Raw genomic sequence first — 21,682 nt, 5'->3', positions numbered from 1 at the left:
TTGTGGCAAGGCTAGCAAGGGAGAGGCTGCTGATTAGGGACTTTCTTCAGCATTAGCAACTGTAAATAGATAAGGCTGACACACAGAAACTACATCAGGAGGACAGGATATGGTGCTGCATCCCCAGCCTGGGACAACCTTCTCTATATTTGCAAGGAGAAACAGAATAATTCTTTTTCCCAAAGTGGTTTCCATCACAGGTCAACCACAGAGGGTAGGCAGAACAGCCCAGCTCTCTTTGGTGGACCAGACTGACTCTGATCTCGCTCCCCTTCAGAGCTCGCTTGGTCACCTCTCTGCCTGGGGGGTGTGCTCCCCAGGTGACAGGAGGCTAGGACAACACTTATCTGGCTGGCTATCTGCAAGGTGCTGGGGAGCTGAAGGACAAATCCCAGGCTACATAGATAAGCTATGAAGTGCTCTGTGAGTTTGCACATTATGCAGAGCTTGTGTATATTAGATAAAGCGAGGCTGGGGGGGCACATGCTCTGTCCCATGGCCACCCCTGAACTAGGCAGCTGTTGGTGGAAGTCACTTGACACACGGAGGCGTCCTTTCATGACCATTTGCTGAGCTGTGGGGGTTAAACGTCTCATGTGGGGGAGCCTAGTGATACATGAATGAAATGTGGGGAGGCTCCTCCGTACTCGCCAACTGCCCTGTCACAACGGGGGGACCCTGAACTGCTGCAGGAGGCAAAACGTGGCAGCAGTAAGGGCTGTGTGCTGACGTGTCAGGAGCGTGCTACCCAGGTCTGGGCAGCCTTGCCTGCAAAGCTGCTGGTGAACAGCCTGCACTAGCTGGTGGTAGGTGCCCACCACATCCACGAGCGCAGCCCTGAGCTCCTGCTGCCTCTGCCTGCATAGCTGGCAGTGTGTCACCTGGAAGCAGGCCACTGCCAGCTGAACAAGGTGGTCAAACGTCACCCTCAACACCTCCTGCAACTCTTCAAGTGGACGCTCCGTTTTCAGAAGCTCCTTGCAGCTGGACAGCAGGACCTGAGAGGCCGAGCCAAGGGCATCTTTGCTCTCAGCACCTTGCTCTGCACATCGGTCTTGCAGGTGGATTGCTTGGTTCCCAGAGAGGTTCCCCACAACTTCCTGTAGCTCTGTAATGTAGGCTAGGAAGCCCAGGAAATCTGCAGGGCTCGTCCATGCCTGGTCCTTCAGTTGGCTGAGGGCTTGGACTTCAGGGCCCAGCGCTCCGTCCCAAGCAATGGCAATGGGGAAACTACCAGAGCTGGTGGACGGTGGAGTAGTGACAGGCTGCAGAAACATGCTGCACGTGGGATTGGTGGTTTCCTGCTTTCTGTCTTCATTGGACCTATGGAAACAGCTGACGTAGGACAGCTGACAGCTGCACTTGTCCATCCCAAATTGTGCCGAGGTCGTCTTCATCACAGAAAATCCCGCAGACCTGGTCAGGATGGGTCCGGCAGCAGCCTGCTCATCCTTTTTGTGATTAAAGCAGAGGAAGGAGTGATTTGAATCCCCATTGTCTCCTGTTTTCCCCAATGAGCCCAAGGGAACTGGGTCTGAGGAGATGGAAAGCTCTCTGGTTTGAAGAGTGTCTTTCCCCACTGTGGCAGACTGTTCTCTAAGAAAAGGAGTCTGAACAGGCTGGGAATGCTCATGAGCCACGTCTTCTGTGTCTTTTCTGGGCTCCCCTTCAACCATCCCATGCTTGCTTTCCAACTCTTTCTCAAGAGCTGGTGTAGCTGATGATGTCTGCATCTCCTTTCTGACAGTATCATCCCCCACGCACACAGTGGTCCACTGAGAGTCCAAAAGCTCTAGAGGGTCGTGCCCTCTCTTCTGAGATGGGTTGGGCAGTATTACGTCTGACCTCACCTGAAATGAGAGCCAGGAGAGGTGAGCTATAACCCCTGAACTGCTGCTGCCATTTGCTAACAGCTGCCTTGCATCTGGAAAACCCACGTGGTTTTTATCATGCACTTTCTTTAAGGCCTCCTTGCTTATTGCTTGTCTGCTTATTGCCTGTGACAAGGCACTGTCACTCTGGCTTTCAGCACAGCCATCGAGATTAGCTTTTCCTTCTTCACCACACGGAGCCAGCACAGGCTCCTCACATGCCACTTGCCTCCCAGCTGTGGGAAGCAGATCTTGCTCCTTGGCCACCCCACGGGGAAAAGCACTACAAGACAAAGGCGGCAGAGTGCGTTCATCAGTAGAGCAGGCCATCTCTTGGCCCTGGAACCTGCCAGCCTCGTGCTTGGGTTCCATCACATCATGCTCCCCTTCCAGTGCTGCCTGGGTTAGCTGGTTTTTGGTGGTCGCACAGTCCTCGTCACTTGGCCCCTTCACTGTGGGGCTCTCCTTGATAGCACTGCTCTGTTCCTGGGGAAGGTGCACAGCTTCCTCTTGGAGCAAGGAAGTTGGGTGTACAGCATGTGCAGGACAGAGTGCAGCAACATCTGCACTCTCCTCCCTCTGGTCACCTTGCAAGCGAACAGCTGAAATGGAAGAAACCACCAAATCAGTCACTGACTTTGTTTCCATGGTGTCAGGCTCCATTTCCATCACACCGGAGGATGAGTTTGTGCCAGCAGTGTCTCTCTGGGCCTGGGGGGCAGACGCTCCCAGTTCTGCATCCTTCTCCAAAGAAGGTGAATCTGAGGGCTGAGCAGGGAGTGGCGGGGTGGGTGGCCAGGAGCAGCAGCTCTGCAGAGAGCCTGGTACAGCCAATGGGAAAGTGACCTGTGAGGTGTAATTGGTTTTCAGAAAAGATCTCCTCTTCCTCAGGCTCTTGGAATATATCAGCTGCTTCTCCTCTCCATATTTCTCTCCTGATGTCTGCCTTGATATTGAGTTTTCTCCCAAGCTGTAACATCTTGGTTTCTTTAGGATGCAGTTATCCTCTGTATTCTCCTGGGATGTTGTCTGGCAGCCTGCTGGCAAGGAAAGAACATGTAAGTCAGGAAATGACCCCAGGCAGCAGAATACATGTACATCTCTCCCAGGAGCCAAAAAGCTCTTAAGTCCTGCAGTCGCAGACAGCAGCATTTGGCAGCAGAGCCTGCCTCCCAAGTGCCAAAGGAAAGTCTCTCTTATGGTCATGTACCAACTTGGAATGAGCTGTGTCAGAAAGAAACAAAAAAAAGTTTTGACTCATGGCTGCAAATACTGAAGTCCAGGATTAGCTACAAAGGGAGCTGGGTAATCTTTCCCTTTGATTTTGCCAGAGTGACTTGATCTGACTGCAGATACAGCTGCAATTCTCTAGTTAAGTTTGGTGACACAAGTAACGTGCTAGGGGAACTACTGTTTACAGGGGCAGATTGAATAGAAACATTATCAGAAATTCCCAGCCTGGATATGTAGATCATAAAAATATCCAGAGGATGCAGTTTTGTGCCTGAACACCATACTGTCAACATGCATTAATTCAAAAGCCAACATGGTTACAACTACACAAAACAAATTCTGAAATTCGTTTAACACTGATAGAGGTGGTTAATTCAGAAGTGGGAGTCCTAACTTTTATGAGAAAACACAACTACTAGGGAGCAAGCCATATAGCTGAGCAAGCCTCTGACCCCTCCTCTATTTCTGATCTCTGGGGTGCAGGGAGCAGTAAGATGTCCCACAGCTGGAAGGAGGAGTGAAGGCAGAGCCTGGAAGCAGAAGGACCTGTCATCAAGGCACCTGCCTGTTCAAAGGCACGCATCTCCCCTGCACTCTGACTCTGGGATGCATTACCCTCTTCAAAACCAAAGACAGCCTATGTAGAAGGCTGCACAGAACTTAATCCTGCTGCATGTTGGCTTCCAGATCAGGCAGTGACATAGCTTCCTAGTCTGGAACTCCTGCAGAAACCTGGAGACTTTCCAGGATTTGAAACTCATTTGAAAACAGGCTCTTTTCTTGGATCCAATGCTTGCAGGTGATGACAAATCTGCCGCTGCTCTGACCTCTGTATGCACACTCACTGACAGCTTTGCAAAGTGTATTTGAGAAAGAGCAGCTTCTGGAGAACAGATGTTCAAAGGTTCCACAAAAACCTTGGGAAAACCCATGAATAGGATGAATTGCCACAAGACGATCCTTACCAACAGGCTGACGTGGCAGGCAGGCATCACCCAGCCCAGGAGGACAGAGGAAGAGGACAGCGGGTGGGTGAGGGTTTACCTGCCAGGGAAGAGGGGGGGCTGAGTCTGTCGGCAGCATCGTAGAACTCCTCCTCAGAGCTGGTGTCACCAAAGCCCAGGGGTGGCTCCAGAATGAGATCACTCGCTTCTGCCACCTGCTCTGCTCCCCGCGGTACCTCTTCCTGGGCAGACTCGTCTTTCCAAGGACTTCTGTCATGGCTGTGACTGATGCTGCTCCTCTCCGTGCTGCCTGCAGGGGAAATGCTGCAGCACAGGCTGTAATAGTCCATGGAGTTACTCTCAGACAGCTTGGTCCCCAACACTGACACATCAGCGTCTGCTCCTTTCTGCTCAGACGGGCTGTGCTTACACAGATGCTTCTCTGCTTCTGGTACCTGCAAGAAACAGTAGAAGTCTGTGGCTTCTGCTCTGCCAGAGCCTCCTGCAGCACAAATGGGTAAGGAGTTCTTGTCCAAGCTGCTCATCTCGTGCACGGTGGGTGTGTAGAAGTGGAAAAACTCTGGCTTGGAGGAAGAGCAAGTTTCCAATTCATCTTCTTCCAGTGCATCCATTGAGTCACTCGAGCCACTCGTCTTAAACCCTCGGCTCTCTGTGTTGGCTGAATCAGAAGCATCAGATGTGCTGTCTGTTGCGTTGTCACCCCTGTCGCGTTGGTAATTCCCTCCAGCCTGGGGCTCTGTGCTGCCCTTTTCCAGGCTCTGAAGCTCTCCAACCTTCTCCTCAGGTGCAGGATGGGTGCTGCTGTATGCTGCAGGTGTGCCCAAGCAGTGCTCTGAGGACAAATCCATCTCCCAGGAGTCTTCAGAATCGCTGCAGGTTCGAGATTCATACCCTGTGATTAAAACACATCTGTCAGCCTGTGCTGTGTGGTGGCACAGAGGAGCAGTCAGAAAAGGGTTACAAACTTGGCCATACAGCAGTGATTCCGAGCCAAAAGAGCTCTGCCCTCACTTGCTCATCAGCAAACCACCTAAAGATGCAATCTGACCTGCAGGGCCATAACCTGCAGGCGGAGGCCTGGCTCTGCCTGCCTGCCTGCTCCGTCTAGTTTTACTGCAGGGCAGTACAAGGGGAGCTGCAGAAAACTTGCTGTCTGATGACCATCTGCAACCCCTATGGGACCAGAGCTACCGTGACAAGGGATGGGACAGCACCGCAAACAGATTGCCATCTCCTGGCCAGAGCGCATTGGAGGCTGCTCAGGCATTTGGTGAAAGAGCACAAGCGCCCAGAAACACATTTGCCATTTTGCTGACAGGCACTTGGCCTCTCCTTCTAGGGAAGAGCTGTCGGTTGCTGCCGCTCTGCCCCAGCCTAACACATCTGGGTTTAATGGGGAGCTGGCAGTGCTGGCAGAGAGGCTGACACTCAGCTCTCTGCAACGTCACCGAGCATTCCCAGGCTACCATGACGCTGTTCCCAGGAAGGAATGACACTGCTTCCACTGGATGATCGACCCACTTCCTCCCCATTCTTTGGCAAATTAACCTTCTTCGGCTGAGACACGGTGTAGTTGCTGTCTTTTCTCTCCCCAAGTAAATATGGAGACATTGGCATCCACAAACAGCCTGTAATAGCCAACGATGAGGCAGACAAGATCTTTCGCACTGTTTGATTCCAGCAGCAGAGTCAGCAGCTTTTTGAGGGGAAAGAAGGGAGGGAGAGACAGAAAGCAGACACAATCTTAGAACAAACACAGCTTTCACCACCATTTTCTCTCTGATTTCATCACACACTGAAAAGACTTTTTTCTCCCTCATACTGCCACAGCTGCACAGCACTCTGTTTCCATATGAGGAACACAGAAATAAATCATTTTTTGTTGCATTTTGCAACAATGCACAGCAAAAATAATTGCTTCTCTTCAGTCATTTTGTATACTTCCTAAGAACCTTCTCTTCTCGGTCTGTTCTAAGCCTCTTGCACTAATGATACCATCAGCTAAGTGTCAGATTATTAAAAAAAAAAAAAAGACAGTCCCCCCTTTTCCTCTGCCATGTGCTGGCTGATGTGAAAGCAACACCCACCTTCAGGTCCTGCAGGTAGATTTTCACCGTGCTCACTTTCTCTGACTCTTCTGTAAGCTCCACCCTGCTGATGTTTGTGAACTCTGCCAGACTGGTTACGATGCTGAGCTTACTATTGACTATCTGGCTCACCCCGTGCTTGGCACCCACCAGCAAGGCAACGTAGGATTCCCTGTCCTGCAGCTGCAAGGGAAAAGGTCAAGTATTAAGATGGAACCAAAGCAGGAACCCATTTTCCTGCACTGGGCCAGATGTGTAAAAATAGCAGCATTAGTGCAATCGATCAGCAAGGTCCTCTTTTGCTACACACCCAAACAGGGGGTGGTTCACCACTCGTTATGGATCAGTACTGGGACCAGCAAGAAACCAAGAACCCCCCAGCCAGAACAGCTCTGCTAATCTTATATCAACAATCAATTCAGATTATAATTGGGAATTTCTGCTATGGATAAGGTTCGCTGCGATTAAGGCAGAGCCGTGTAACAGTTCAGATGTGAAGGAAAAGGGTTAAAACTGGTGCCCTGCCCTTCAAGTTACTGCCCCTGCACACTGCATGAGTGATGCACAGACAGTATGTCAAACCTCAGCAGCAAGGATTAACAGCACTCGTACCATCAGGGTGGCATTAAAGATCTTCCCACTGTACATCTTCAGGTCTCCCAGTATTTGCAAGTAGTTCAGGCGCACTTGGACTGCTGCAAGCATATGCTTCATTTTGCAAAAGAAGAAATATTGTTTAGAAACATGACAGAAGAATAAAGGTAGAGTGTAAACTAGACAATGCTCTTTTCATACAGGATTCAGTATCTGACCAGTGCATTAGCTTTGCATGTGCTACAGGTCTGAACAGGACACTACTACTTTACCACTATTACCACCTGGCAACTGTACAAGCAGCCCACATCAGAACACACCACACAAGGACATCAGAGCGTGTGCTGCAAAGGAGCTTACGAAAGAAAAAGGAAAAAAGCAATGGTCACACACGAGGAGACCTGAGGAGGAAAGACATGCCCTCTTTGGTACTGAGGAATGCAGTTGGCATCCCAGGAGGCACCTGGAACCAGGCGATGCACGCTACCTTCTGCCGAGGGTCCAGTAGGACCTGGTTCCGCTTCATGTGGTAGCTGATGGCTTTCTTTATGTCCTTTCCTCTCATGTTTCGAAGCAAAGTTGGTGAGATGAAGTTTTCAATTCCCCAGTCCCTCCTGCCAGAAAGATGGAATCACAGAACTCTTGGAGCAGGAAGGCACCATTAGAAGTCATTTAGTCAAACTCCTCTGCAGTGAACAACGTCACCTGCAGCTGGATCGTGTTGCCCAGAGCCTGACTGTCTGCAGGGATGGGACAGCCACCACTTCCCTGGGCAGCCTGTGCCACGGCCTCACCACCCTTAGTGTAAAAACCTTCATCCTTATACCCAATCTAAATCTGCCCTCTTTTAGTGTGAAACCATTTCCCTTTTTCCTACCACAGCTGGCCCTACTAAAGAGTCTGTCCCCTTCTTTCTTACAGCTTCCCTTCAGATACTGACAGGCTGCTATCAGGTCTCCCAGAGCCTTCTTTTCTCCATGCTGCACAGCCCAGCTCTCAGCCCGTGCTGTAGGAGAGCTGTTCCATCCCTGGGATCATTTCTGTGGCCCTCCTCTGGATGCACTCCAGCAGCTCCACGTCTCTCCTGTACTGAGGACTGCACATCTGGATGCAGCACTCTTGGTGAGGTCCCACCAGCATGGGGAAGGGGAGCTGAGGAAGACCCAGCTGTGCTGTCCCTCAGCTACGAGGGGCATGCTGGAGGGCAGCAGCAAGGAAGGACAAAGGCTCAAGGTGCTCGCAGCATTAGGATGCTGAGATGTGTCAGAAAGGATCACTCAACATGACTGCCACACTCAAATTCACTCCTTTGTGGGCTGCTAGCGCACGAGGAGATGGGACTGGAGCACATGCCCTCATGCAGAATGCCCTGCTTTCCACTGCTATACGGACAATCTCAGTCTGCACAGTAGTCCTGGCTGTCTTTGACATGGAGAGGATGAAAATTCTGGTTTTGCACTCACTTCACTTAGGTTACAAGATTACTACATTTCAACACTTGTAGTCCTCAGACCCAAAAATATGGCACATACATTTTGCTCAAGAGTTTATTCAGCTGAGGTGTTAAATACTAGGAGCTGAGAATGCTGCATTTATCCAGACTTGCTTGTTGCACTGCACTGACTACATGTGGCTGGGTATCCCTGGCTGTACACATGGAATTAGCGGTGTTGCATCAGCTGGTGGAGGCTCCGTGGAGCAGTTATGGCACAAATGCCCATTTTTGAATGAGAAGCCATGACAAATTCTTAAAGTAGGGCTGCTTTTCATAGCACGTGCTAACAGCTCCAAAAGGCAGCTCAACGCACCTGAGGCTTGCGAAACATTTTCTCTGTGCTGTTTTTCAGATCCCATTACTTCGCACGAGGACTGGAATTATTTCTGACAAGGTCCTGGTAGGTGAATGGATGTAGGGTACAGCTATGCAAACTCGGTGATTATTCCCTCTCTGAACGACAGCATGCAGATCTTATTGTACTGGCAGAAGCAGCCTTGGTAACACAACTATACAAGAGATTTGCAATTTTCTGCCCCTGTTGCAGCTGCAGGCTAGAAATTCCCTCTGTTAGGGACTGGCCTAGCACGTTACACTGTCCATATTACCCAAGCAGCTCAGCAGGTTAAAGACAGGGAGGCTCATGCAGTTACCTTGCATTAAAACAACTGGCAAAACCAACAGGCTGAGTTCTCTTTGGGTCAGAGATGGACTCCTGCCCAGAACCAAGCACTGGGCAAAAACAGGGCTGCTATTAACTGCCTACATCTGCCAGGCTTGGTCACAAAATAACAGAGAAAATCTGGAACTTACTCAATGTATTTCAGAGAGACTTTCTGTGGCTGAGAACAAGTATAGATCCGTTCCTGTATCTGCAGAGCAGCCAGACGTAATGCCATACTGCATTTCATTTCCACAGCAAACCTTTCCTGCAGCACATCACTGCAGCTCTGAAACAAACAGAGCTGAGTTAGCACGAAGGTTAAGAAGCCAGAATAAGGCCTTTGGTATGACTGCAGTGGACCAAGCAGAGGGAATCAGCCAGCTCATTTCAATCTCTTTCTGTTAAAAATCCAAGCTGATTTAGGAATTTGATACAAGCTCAACCCAAATGCTTATGCTCTATGTCTCGTACTCATGTAACTAAACAGGCTGCAAGTACACTTGAGAGTAAACTGGATAGAAAAATAACGACTATTCCTGAGTTATGGAACGCCTCAATTTCACCTGCAGGTAGAGATATTCAAAGGCCACTGGGTCCTCCTGCAGCAGGTCTAAGGGGTCCTTTGGGACAAAGCAAATTCTGAAGAGGCATCGGCAGTCATGGGAATCTCTTTTCTGGACAACCTGCAAGGGAAAAACATCAGCCACAAAAACTGCTGGAGTCCTCCCATAAGTACAGCGCTCAGCATCCAGCATGAGCTCAAAGAAAGCATTCAAAGCCACTGGCAGGTGGAAGGCTGCGGATTAGCTGCTGTCCTTAGCAAATGCCAGGAGATGTTGACAGTGTCCGTATTTCTATCTTTGATTCTTCTTCTGTTTTTCTCTTCCCCCCCGTGGTAGCCTCAAAGTCATTTGACAGCACAGCTTAATTAGCGTCTATTAATCTCATATGCTTGTAGCACACCCATGACAGAGGCTTCAAGGACATGTAACCACAAAGGAAGGGGCAAATTTCTGCGATTCTGTCCTAAGATACAGCAGCACAAAGCAGACACTTGGATCCCAATCATCACGTTAACAGAGCGTTAAGACCCCTGGACTGCACATTACCATATTTTATTCTGAGCAAACCCAGTGCAGGCTCATCAACAGAACCTACACAGCCTTGCACACACGCTCGAGGGGATGATGTCAGCTTTCTAGCCTCTGCATCACAGCGGATCATCAGCCAACACAGTGTCACGGCTGCGGTCCTGGCTCCCAAGCAGCCACGTTCTCCTAAATTAGGTTAGCCCAGAACTAATAACAGAGCTACCCTTCTGTCTGTAGAACACAAATGTTTGTTAGGAATTTAACCAAACCTGGCATACGGCTGAGTTAAATCTTGTAACTACCAGTCATTTTAAGACAGTCTCTGTCCTCAGTGTCAGCGGGCTCTCTGACAGGTGGTAAAAACCACGTTTGTCTCACAGTTTGCTCTACATGCTCTGAGCTGCATCAGCCCACAAGTACTGCCCTGAGGGCTCTCTACAGGGACAGAGAGGTGCTGCTGAAAGTGCTGCTCCTCAGGGGGCTGGCATTCACACAGAGAGAAGATATCCAAGCCCACTTGTGACACCTGCAGAGCACGGCCCCTCTGCACCTCACCAGCCACAGCTCTCTGGTGCTGGCTGCCCACACGGCTGTGGGGCCGTGCCAGGGGCTCTCCACACCTGCTCGATGAGCTCCTCCTCATGCAGCAGATGGATCTTTGCTGCGTTGTACTGCTCCTCCAGGGTAAGGGCAAAGTGCGCGATGCTCCGGATGGAGAGCTTCTCCTTCAAGGTGAGAACAATGTCCTGGGGAAGGAAAGCACACAGGTGGTCAAACAGAAGTTCAGCACAGTTGCTGTAGATGGCATGAATGCTGTCTGAGTGCAGACAATTCTGGCCAGCCTTGGGAAGCTGCGTGGGGCAGCACTGAGGGAACAGCCAAAGCCAAGCCTTTCTGCGAGCCTGGTGGTTACCAGCCGTGTTATTCCAGCAGGGCAGCCAAGTAATAAAGGACCCTGTCAGCCAGGCAGGATAGCATTCACAGATACCCACATCCACTGCTGCCAGCCAGTGGGCAACAAAGGGAGCCAAAGGAACTGCAGAGAAACGGAGGATGATCGATTTTTTTTGTAGGGCAGAAGGACAAGGGAGAGAAACTGCAGCTTGCTGTGACAACAGTGCTGCAAGATGCAAAGTTGCAAGGTGCGACAAGCATCGCATGCATCTCCTACAGTTGCATGGCCTAGGTGCCTCAGGTCCAAAGCGCTTGCGCCACAGTCTGGAGCACTTTGTCACCTTCAATCCACGTATCTGCTGTGAGATATTCCAGCTTTCTAAAACTCTCCAACACTTTTCAAAGAAAGGGCAAAGACCTGGTGAAAAACCATTTTCCCCACCGCAGCCCAAGAAACAGAGACCACCATCGTTAGTAAAGCTCATAGCAAATGTGATGTGTTGTTTCAGTTGTGCAGAATTCTTCTGCTACACCAAGCATTGTGGAAATGACTGTGTGTATTTTTGGCAGATAGCAAACATTACAGATGGCTTTACTGTGCACAGATTGGGAAAGAACTCCCGTAACTCGCTCACTCCTCTTGGGGTGAGCATAAATATCTCACTCATCTGTTATCTCAAGTAGCACAGCAACTTTGGGAAATGCTTATCTCAGAAAGTATTTCACAAATTTGAATGTTTCTGTGAGGATGGCAATGAGGGTTTCCACTCAGTTCTCGTAGAGAAAAGTTTGTTCCAGGTTAGAGGTAAGCCAAACATGAGGAATTAATCTGTCCTTTACAAGAAAGTTCCTCACAGAGGGGCAATTCGCATCTCTCCTTTCAACTCACCCTTACTTCCTTAGCACCTTCCTTAGCTTGCTTTATTTCATTATTTCTTTTTTTGGGGGGCTGATAAAAGGAATTTCAGAATTGGGTCTTTATTGCATGGCAAATCACAACAGTTCTTGAAGTCTGGATGAAGCAGAAAAGAAACCTTTTCTTTTTCCAGAAACTCTTCATTGCACTACAAATATAAATTCCTTACTTTGCCCTTGTGTATTCTTTCAGTCAGATTCCAGAATGTCTGTTTATTAAATATCTTTTCCTCAGCAGCTGTACCACTGCGCAACATTACGTACCATTTAAACAAATTATGGCCTACCATCAACGTGCACAAGCAAAGCCCATGAACCTCAGTAAAAACAGGCTACAAAAACATAGTTGTAGGCCTTACTGTAAGCATGGGAATTATGGAAACTGTTGTATTAATGGATCTAGCAACCAGCATCTCGTATTTTGAAGAGAATTATTATCAACTTGTCTGCAAGAGTTCCAAGCACAACTACTTTTTCATCTGTAGGAAGTCATCACTTTTCATGTCTGTGCAGGGAAGATGTTTCCACCAATGCAGAAATGAGGCTGGAATATGGACAGGAGCTTTAAATAACAGCGCCCAGTTGCACTGTTCTGAGTTCACACGATACTTAAACCTGGTCTCAGCTCTCCACAGGCAAGTCAGGAGACTTGCTCTCTCTTTCAGGTACGCACATCATCAAAGCTATATTAAACAACTTTCTCCTCTGTATTTAGCCAAGTAATTTCCTAGGAAAGCAAAGTTTGCATGGACAGATGCTGACTGGTCAGTCTTCCAAGCAAGCTGTCCTCCTGCCCAATGCAGTGGTTTAACTGAGCAGATCGCTAATCACCACACAGTTGTTCACTCACTCCCCCCATTTCCAGTGGGACAGGGGACAGAATAAAAGAAAAAAAAAAGTAGAATATGAATGTATGCAGCAAGTGATGCATAAGCAATAGCTCACCACCCCCCAACCAGTGCCCAGCCAGCTCCCCGAGCAGTGGAAGAGCACAAGATGAACTCCTATGTCCTTCAAAACTCCTTCCACATTGTATCACAACCCTTTCGCCAGTTTAAGTCAGCTATCTTGATTCTGCTCCCTCCCACCTTCTTGGGCCACCCTCCACCAGCCATTTGCTGAGAACGGCCTTGACTCTGTACAACACTGCTTAGCAGCAACTATAAATACTGCTGTGTCATCTACATAGCTTTTCTCCTAAAACCAAAACATAGCATCGCACCAGACACTCTGGAGAAAACAATTCTGTCCCAGTTGAAGCTAAGACACCCAACTTTAATCACGCTTACAAAGTTGTAGTGGTCTCACAGCCGAGCTCCTACAAGTTATGTGAAAATCAGTTACTAAGAAGAATGCTGAGAATCAAAGTAATGCTTCCCCTTTAGGAATGGCAAAGAAAATCCACCTTGATCATCAGCAGGCAGCAATCCAAGGGGCACCAGCTGGCCAATGCAACCAAGAGGTTGTACGTTACACTACATGCATCCGTTTCAACTGGATTGAATAGAGGTGGGAGAACAAAGACATCAAGCATCATTACCTTTACAGTAGTGCTGGTCTCAAACCTGAAGGCTTTTGTCTGCCCATTTTCCAAGTATACCTTGAGAACATTTGGCATACAAAGAAGAGAATTCCCCTGTGGAACAAAAGAAACAGCACTAATTAATCCTGGGACATCAGGCCTCTTGGCACCAGGCTGCTCTGCCTGACGCAGCACATCCTGATATAAATCACATAAGAACAGAATGGTTGGCGTTGAAAGAAACGTTTAAAGATCATCTAGCTCCAGTCTCCCTGCAGTAAGCAGTGATGTCTTCCACTAGATCAGCTTGTCCAGAGCTCCTTTCGAACTGGCCTTGAACACTTCCAATTGTGGACGCTGATCCACAGCTTCCCTGGGCAACCTGCTCAGTGTCTCACCACCTTCATAGCAGAAAATTTCTTCTTTATGCTAATCTAAATCTACCTCCTTTTAGCTTAAAACCATTAGGCTCTGGTGCAAAAGTCTCTCTCCATCTTTCTTTTAAAACCCCACTAAGCAGGGAAAGGGTTCTGTCAGGTCTCCCCAGAAACTTTTCTTCTCCATGCTGAACAACCATAACTTTCTCAAACCTTTCTTCTTAGCAGGGCTGATCCAGCCCTCTGATCACTTCTGTGGCCCTCTTGTGGACCTGCACTAAGAAGTCTATATTCTTCTCTCCCTGGGAGCACCAGAGCTTCACTGAATTCTCCAGGCAGGGTCTCACAAGAGCCAAGTAAAGGAGAAACACCTTCCTCAACTTGCTGACCATGCTTCACTTTCTACAGTCCAGGACACCGCAGTCCCTCTGGGCTGCAGTGAACACTGCCACTGCATATGTAATTCTTCACCTATCAACATCCACATGTGCTTCTCCATAGGCTTGCATTCATCACCCAGTCTGTTCTGGTGAATGCCCCAGACCATGGGGGCTGCATTTTGCCTTTGGCCGTTTGGAACTTGATGAGATTTGCATGGGCCGACTCCTCAAGCCTGTCAAATTAAAATAAATCTTGCTCTGCTTTTGCAGCCTTCTTTTATAGCACTAAGCTTTATTCCCTCATTATGCTCCTGGGATAGAGCAAGAGAAAAAGAGCAAAACAAATACCTTTACGATAAAATTCCACCTAGTTCAACAGCTATAGATGGTTCAGATATGTCCTCTGTGGCTTGCAGAAAATACATCTTCCCTTTACCAGCAGCAGGCTGTGCTAAGGCCCCACAGTGACACCTCCCCACTGGCAGCAGCCGTGCCTCCACCCCAAGAGCTACTCAAACCCTACGACAAATACAACTTCCATGGCAGGGGAAGGCTGTAGGATTCAGTTAACACACAGAGGTGCTGAGCATCCCCCTGAGATACATCACTGCGACTTCCCAAAGAGGAGGAGGTGTCACCAGAGATTCTGGAAGTATGTCTTAAATGTGCTGGACAGGACAATGGCTCCCACTGCAAAGGCAGCTCCCTTGGGTGCTTTGGGAAAGACACCATCTTTTTGGAGCTGTCTGGAGCTGTAGCCTTCAGACCTCCACATTTTTCCCTTAGGAGAGGTCATCTGCACCTTTGTTCTTGCTTTCAGCCTTGGCCTTGTTATTCTTTGGCACTGAAAAGGCTTACTCCTTCACCCTTGGACTTGCCAATCAGCAGCACATCTTTCTTATGTTCTTGAGTCAGTACGTTTCTCCAATCTTAGAACAGTTCATCTGCCTGTCACGACAGTCTCAAGGCTGAGAACAGCATTTTTAGGATTATCTCTCCCGTGTTTCATTTGCTTTGCAACATCTTATAAATCTCACATCTTTGGTTGCTCTTGATACTGTCCACGTGCCCCGGCAGCACTACAAGAAAGAACATAAAGACACTTCTGTGATTTGTTCCTCGTTCTTCCTTTCCGTTCTGTGAGGTTCAAGCTTCTGACAGTACTACCACGACAAATGAGTGAAGGCTGCCACTGCTGCTGAGCATGAGCTCTAACTCCTTCATGTAAAAGCACAAACACACCAAAGCTTTGACAGCTTTTGGGCTCTTCATTGTTTTCAGAGAAGTGATGCTCATTTGCACCTAGCACACGTATTTTCTGTTAGCTGCACATGTTGTACAGCCAGCACACAGCAGAACTTTACATCTATACAGAAATTCTCGTATTCAGATGAAGTATCAACACTTTACACTCAGATCCAATCAACTGGCCAGGATATCCAGGTGAGGCTTTTCTCCTTTTGTGCAGGCTCTGACAGACCACTCTGAATTCATTCTGAAAGCTTCTGCTACCACTTAAGCCTGCATCCCAGTCCTGTTTTGTCTGGTATGTGGTTGATTTACTCCAGGTTACAAACAGGCCTACGTCTTCTAGTAAAACACTGGTGCTGACCTCATGATCCTAGGGGACCCTGCTCTTACGTATCATTCAGCTATATGGAAACATGTACTGAGTTCACAGCATAAAGAGGAGGCTGAATAGCACTGAGCCTCATCAACAATTTATGTTCCCAAACCACGGTTTCAGGTTTCAGCTGCAAAAGGCAGCCTTGGGCTCCTTCCAGTTGTCACAGAGATCATTTAGCAATGCTCCATTAAGATCACTTAATGAAACAGGAGTCTCTGCAGATTTTTTCAGGACTGTAATGTCTTTTTTGCTTGCCTTAATACAGCTCTCGTTCAAAAGGAGGGTGGTTCTGACTCACACAAACGGAGCAGCTGTTGTCTATGGTGAATATTGCTTTTCCAGAAAGAGGCAATAAATTTTCTCCTGCTCCCAGGCCCAGGCCAGCAAAGGAGAAAGGGTCCTGACATGCCTGTAGTCAGGACATGCAAGAACCAGAGCATTTGTACTGTGCTTGTCCAATAGCCTCGTGACATCCAGGGCACTCACTGCAGCCTGCCCCTCAGCCCTGATGCAACTGGAGATGAAAGCAAAGAAATGCTTGCCACTCAACGCTCCGCCTGAGTTGGGGCAGGTCAGCTCTCTATGACCAGAGATGGGAGAGCCCAGAGGAAAGAAAAGGGGCTAGAGGCTGTTCATCACCATGCCACGTTAAAAACATGTATGTAGATATAAGTAGATTTGATCCAATTTTATCATCTGAACAGCACCAACCCGTAGGGATAAGGATGAGGCGCATTTCATCCCGATCACTGAGCTTAGTGACACAAATTTAAGAGCTGCTCCTCTTTCAGGATAAGCTGCAAGTATTCTCACTGCATGTCCTTTTGTAGACTCACAGCTACCCAGCTCATTTGTTACCAGCCCCAGAAACCCAGTGATAAATTTGCAGCATCTTTTCAGTGAGCCACAGTCTTCTTTCACATCAGAACAGACTGTCTCAGCTTCTTATAGGTGGTCTATCACAGAAGCAGCCATGAATGCTCTGCAAAGCTCTCTGAGCGGCCAGGAAACAGTGAGCTCTAGCTTGAGCACATATGATGCCAAATGTAACTGCAAAGTGAAGTCACCTGCACCAAATGCTCTGAAGTGAATGGCATCAGGGAACTACTGAAGGCCAGGAGAGGCGATCTAGATTCTTTGGCAGAAAAATAACAGGTGTCTATGGTAGGATTCACCAATTATCTTTAGGGTCAGGATTCGCCAGAAAGTTGGGCAGAAAGTTCACACAGTGCCAAAAAGACAGAAGCAGTACTCACACCAGCTCTTCATCAGCCAAAGTGAGCAGATCTCTATGGAGATGCCAGCACCTCCCCCCATCACCCAGGGGCCCACGAACCCAGCTGGGACCAGATGATGGGATGCATACACAGGGCAGAGCCCTGGGTGCACAATGAGGGTGCAGCCACTCTGTGGCTCCCAGCTGCTCTGACCCAGCCCAGCACTGCCTGTTTCTTCCCAGCACACAATGCACCTGTGCCCCGCTCACCTGTGCGTGTCCGTTCACCAGCACTTCCTCTGCAAAACGCACTTTCACAGGGTTTGTTTTCAGCCTTGCCCTCTTCTCCTCGGTGAGAAACGATGACTTAGGGCCACCCTGAAAAAATAACAGCACTCTGTTGGCAGCTCAGCCTGTTGCAGCTGTGTGAAGAGCCAGTGGCTCGCGGAGGAGGCGGAGGACCAGGGCTGATGCCAGCGCTGCTCACATCACGTTACTTCACACCTGCAGGAGCAGGTGATGGTAGGAGTCAATAATCTTCCCAGGCAATCCAGGCTCGCTGCAGGACTCTCAGCTATCAGGACAGTGACTGCCTTCAGAGCCCAAACACAGCTGTCCAACAAGTCACAGAATCATAGAATCCTAGAACGGTGTGGGTTCAAAAGGACCACAGTGATCATGTAGTTTCAACTCCCCTGCTGTGTGCAGAGTCACCAACCAGCAGCCCAGGCTGCCCAGAGCCACATCCAGCCTGGCCTTGAATGCCTCCAGGGATGGGGCATCCACAGCCTCCTTGGGCAACCTGTGCCAGTGCCTCACCACCCTCTGGGGGAAAAACTTCCTCCTAATATCTAACCTAAACCTCCCTTGTCTCAGTTTAAAGCCATTCCCCCTTGTCCTGTCACCATCCACCCTCACAAACAGCTGTTCCCCATCCTATCTATATGCTCTCCTCAAGTACTGGAAGGCCACAGGGAGGTCTCCCCGGAGCTTCTCTTTTCCAAACTAAACAAGCCCAGCTCTTCATAGGAGAGGTGCTGCAGCTCTCTGATCATCTGATCATCTTGTTTTGCAACTCAGCTTTTACACACACTGAAGTCTATGCTGGCACACACACTGTGCAAGCAGTAGATCTCTGCTGATGATGCTTATACAATAGGAACAGGCAACCAGCACCAAAGCTTTGTACTGAAATTAGGCTTTTCTTCCCAAAGCAGGACCAACACCAGGGTCCCAGATCTGAAGAGAGCAAGGAAGGACAACCCAGCTAGCACAGACAGGATTGTTTGCTCACGAGAGATCTGGAGGAGTAAAAATGAAGGGAGGAAGTTACAGGCCATTGCCTTGCTCACCACGATCCCAGACTTGCTGAACTAAACAAGGGGAAATCCTCAGGCTGTAATGAGTATCCAGGTAGAGCCCAGAGAGGAAAAAAAAAAAAGAGATAACTGTTTTTCTACACACAGAAAGCATTTGAGGTTTGAGAGAACATCAAGAGCTTTCAAGGAACAACTTGGGTGGGTGGGGGTGGCTGGTCCACATTGGCCTTAATGCATCCTGGGATGCAGGTAGTTCCTGGCCTCTCCATGCCCTGGATAACGCTGGCAAGAGGGGAGCATCCCGTGTGCCAGCCCGGCTGCCCAGGCCAGGGAGCAGAGCTGCTGATAGTGCTGAAGAGAAGGCACTTACCGATGTGCAGCGCAGGACAGTGAGGAGGAGCTCATCACCGGCATCCCTGTAACACACAGGGATGCAGTCAGCCAGGGTCAGCACCTGCACATGCCTTTGTAACCCCTGGAAAAAGCGGGTTCCTATACCTCCCCTCCTGCACTCCTCCCCTTGTCTGCACAGCACGGGCAGGACCGTACCTGATGATGTCAGACACCCGTTCAATGGACATGTCCTCCACCATGGTAGAGTTTATCCGGATCAGCTGGTCACCTGGCAGCAGCTTCCCATCTGCGGTGCTCCCTGTGGGCAACCAGCCTGCTGTCAATCACACACAGTGGACCTTCCACCAAGTTCTCTTCTTCCCACCTAGCACCCAACTGCTGCAACAACTCCTTCTGGATGGTAAAATAAAAAGGGAAGGCGTCTGGGGCTCTGTTGCCAGCCGATGCATGCAGCTCACGTCCATGCCACCTTGTCTCCGGCCCCAGATGCTGCCACTGAGCCACCAAGCAGTGCTCTCGTGGTGCATGCATGTGCCTGGGGAGCAGTAGGAATGCTCACAAAGGTTGGATTGCTGCAGAATGACTGAAAGGGATTCCCACACCGCCTGCTGCACCACTGGTTGAGACGAGCTGCACAACTGGCATGGTGAAACCCTTCTGCCACCAGGAGAGCACAGCGATGGCCTTCTCAACTACACTGGTTGCTGAGAGGACTCCCAAAGTGCAGCAGACACCTGACCAAAAGGGTTAACAGCAGGTGGACTTCTGGTCTGAGGAAGAGGAGTATGCCAGCAGCACCTGTCACCACCAGCCTGCGGGTCAATACACAGTGCTTAATTTCTTTATGAGACAGGTTTGCACATACAGCAAACTAGCACCCACCACCTGTCTGTTTGGGCACTCTGGCATCAGGGTGCACACGTGGCACACAGAGGCAAATGTTTGGAATCATACACAGGGCTTTTAGACATAAGGCTTACAAGGATGCATTTCTTTGTGCCTCAGCATTAACAAAACACTGGTGCTTTCTGATGAGGGAAAAAAGAAAAATCTAACAGAAATTCTCCTGCTCCACTTCTTACCCCCAAAGACTCCCAGCTAATTTAGCCATGGGATGCTGACAGGAGGAAGTCACAGAATTGACACAGCCTGCCTGAGGCTGAACCCACCTACCCTCTCCACACCACTGACTCTGCCCAGCTTGGGTACATCCTTTCTCTGTCACACTGATGCCAACAGTTTGTACCCATTTAAGAAAATAATAAAAAATAGAGTTATAGTTTTTGATACTAAACTGCCAAAACAGCTTAAAAACAGAGTCAAGCCCCAGTGTTCTATAACTGGAAGAGTTGATCTGCTTGACCTAGGCAGAACTTGGGATACAGGACTGCCTGTACTAGCAGTGATCCTCTCCTTGTTGCAGCTTTTTAAGTGCAGACAGAGTTGTCAGCAAGGTGACCTCAGTGTAAGAACCGTAAGAACTCTAAGCACTGTAAGATTAGATAGAACTATTTCTTGGCATTTCAGATTCAACAGCAGAAAGAACTTGGCTTTCAAGCATCTCATGCCCTTCAAGGTCAGATGAGTCTGAGTGCAGACAATACACTAATGGTGAAGCTGAAGGCTCCATGGTGAAGGCATGCAGCTTTTTCCCCTCGGTGCTCGAGGCTCACATGCTAACCAGAGGTACCTGGTAGGAGGGTGTCCGAAGGGCCACCTGGGACAGCTTGGGTCTCAAACCCGTGGCTGTAAGGAGAGGACAGTGGTGCTCACCTGCAGTGACAGATGCGATTGTAAGAGGAAGGTCTGGGCAAATCTCGAAGCCGTAGTGATGGAGGACCAAGTCTTTGTACACTGTGACGGTGAGTTTGACACGGCTGGCAGTCTGGCCACCGCCATCGTTGGTGACATCTGTCACAGACACTCTGCCACTGTGAGACAAGAAGCTGTGATTAATTAAGATATAATCAGAAAACACCCTATCAAAAAGGCTCAGACCACACAGACCCCTTGCTTTCAATGGGATACACAAATGCGCAAAGAGGTCAGAACTTGTTCAAGTACCTACGGGTGAACACTTTGCTTTTTTTCTAGGGAAAAATGGGAGACATCTGCAAGCAGCGGCTTTCCATGTTCACTGGAAACAAGCCTGTGCTGTCTCTGATCAAAACCAATCAACAGATATCCCACTCACAAAAGACATGTTTACCTGGATGCACCATCCCGAGAGCGATGAAGCCATTTTGCTACCATCTGCTCTATCCTACATGCTTTGCGTGTATGGATTAAGTTAGTCTCCAAATCTTCCATTTATCTGAAAGTGACAGAAACCACAGGAAAACAGAATGACAAAAGATTGAGTACGTCTTCTAGACACCGTTTGGAATTACCAACTCACAGCTCCTGTGTAACAAAGAGATCAACCAGAACCTTGGGAAAACCACAGAGATGTTAACACCTTTCACATTTACGATGATTCTTCCTGCCCATCTAACCTCCCCTACCTGGTGCTTTAGTTTAGTCCACAGTGGTGGTTAAACTGCATTAACTGCTCACCAGAGAGAACGACCTATCAATCTCTGCAGTCCATTCTCTTGTTTCTGGATGCTGTGGTTCAGCTCTCTCAAGAAGGAAAAACTGAGGTTTGCTATGACCACATCTGGGATCTACAAATTGCAAGGCTGCCAAGGACTACATCAGGCAGCTTTAGAAGATCTCCAAGGAGAAAGACACCACAACCTCTCTGGAAAACGAGAGCACTGCCCAGTCACCTGCACAGCACAGAAGGGTTTCCTGACATACAGGGGGAACTTGTGAGCAGTATGTTCCAAGTCCGTCTTGCGCTGCCATAGGATACAAAAAAGAGCTTGGCTCCATCCTCTGCACCCTCCCACCAGGTGTGTATAGGGAGGGTATATCCCTCCAAGCCTTCTGTTCTACAGGCTGAACAGTCCCGCTCCCTAACCCGTCCTCGTAGGAGAGATGGTCCTGTTCCTTTGCAGGAGTCTCTCCAATAGCTCTTGCCCAGGGGAGCACAGAATTAGACATGGTGCTCCAGGTGAGGCCTCAGTGGCGCAG

The 21,682-nt window shown here is 49.0% G+C and overlaps 1 protein-coding gene across 1 annotated transcript; it reads right to left on the bottom strand.

Annotated features, from left to right (window-relative positions):
• Positions 1–233: 233 nt before the first annotated feature.
• FRMPD1 (FERM and PDZ domain containing 1) lies at positions 234–20,914 on the bottom strand. The gene is made up of 16 exons (XM_042882810.1): positions 20,814–20,914; positions 20,378–20,535; positions 18,800–18,902; positions 18,621–18,666; positions 17,202–17,309; positions 13,350–13,445; positions 10,621–10,746; positions 9,473–9,592; positions 9,059–9,195; positions 7,238–7,364; positions 6,769–6,864; positions 6,157–6,339; positions 5,618–5,765; positions 4,910–4,961; positions 4,149–4,870; positions 234–2,911 (listed from the first exon to the last, which is right to left on the bottom strand). Exons 1-16 carry the CDS (start codon positions 20,912–20,914, stop codon positions 663–665), a joined length of 4,572 nt encoding a protein of 1,523 aa, XP_042738744.1. The 3' UTR covers positions 234–662.
• Positions 20,915–21,682: the final 768 nt, after the last annotated feature.

The sequence above is a fragment of the Lagopus leucura genome, unplaced genomic scaffold (genome assembly GCF_019238085.1).
Source record: "Lagopus leucura isolate 7727_CA_CO unplaced genomic scaffold, USGS_WTPT01 Super-Scaffold_100036, whole genome shotgun sequence".
In the NCBI taxonomy this organism is placed as follows: Eukaryota; Metazoa; Chordata; class Aves; order Galliformes; family Phasianidae; genus Lagopus; species Lagopus leucura.
This window is presented reverse-complemented; position numbering and strand designations above follow the sequence as displayed.

Coding starts and splice junctions, on each gene's coding strand:
- FRMPD1 (XM_042882810.1), bottom strand. CDS start 20,914: ATGGAAGATTTGGAGACTAACTTAATCCATACACGCAAAGCATGTAGG. Junction 18,667..18,799: donor CGGGTGTCTGACATCATCAG/GTACGGTCCTGC, acceptor TGTGTGTTACAG/GGATGCCGGTGATGAGCTCC. Junction 9,593..10,620: donor AGGAGGAGCTCATCGAGCAG/GTGTGGAGAGCC, acceptor TTTCCCTTGCAG/GTTGTCCAGAAAAGAGATTC.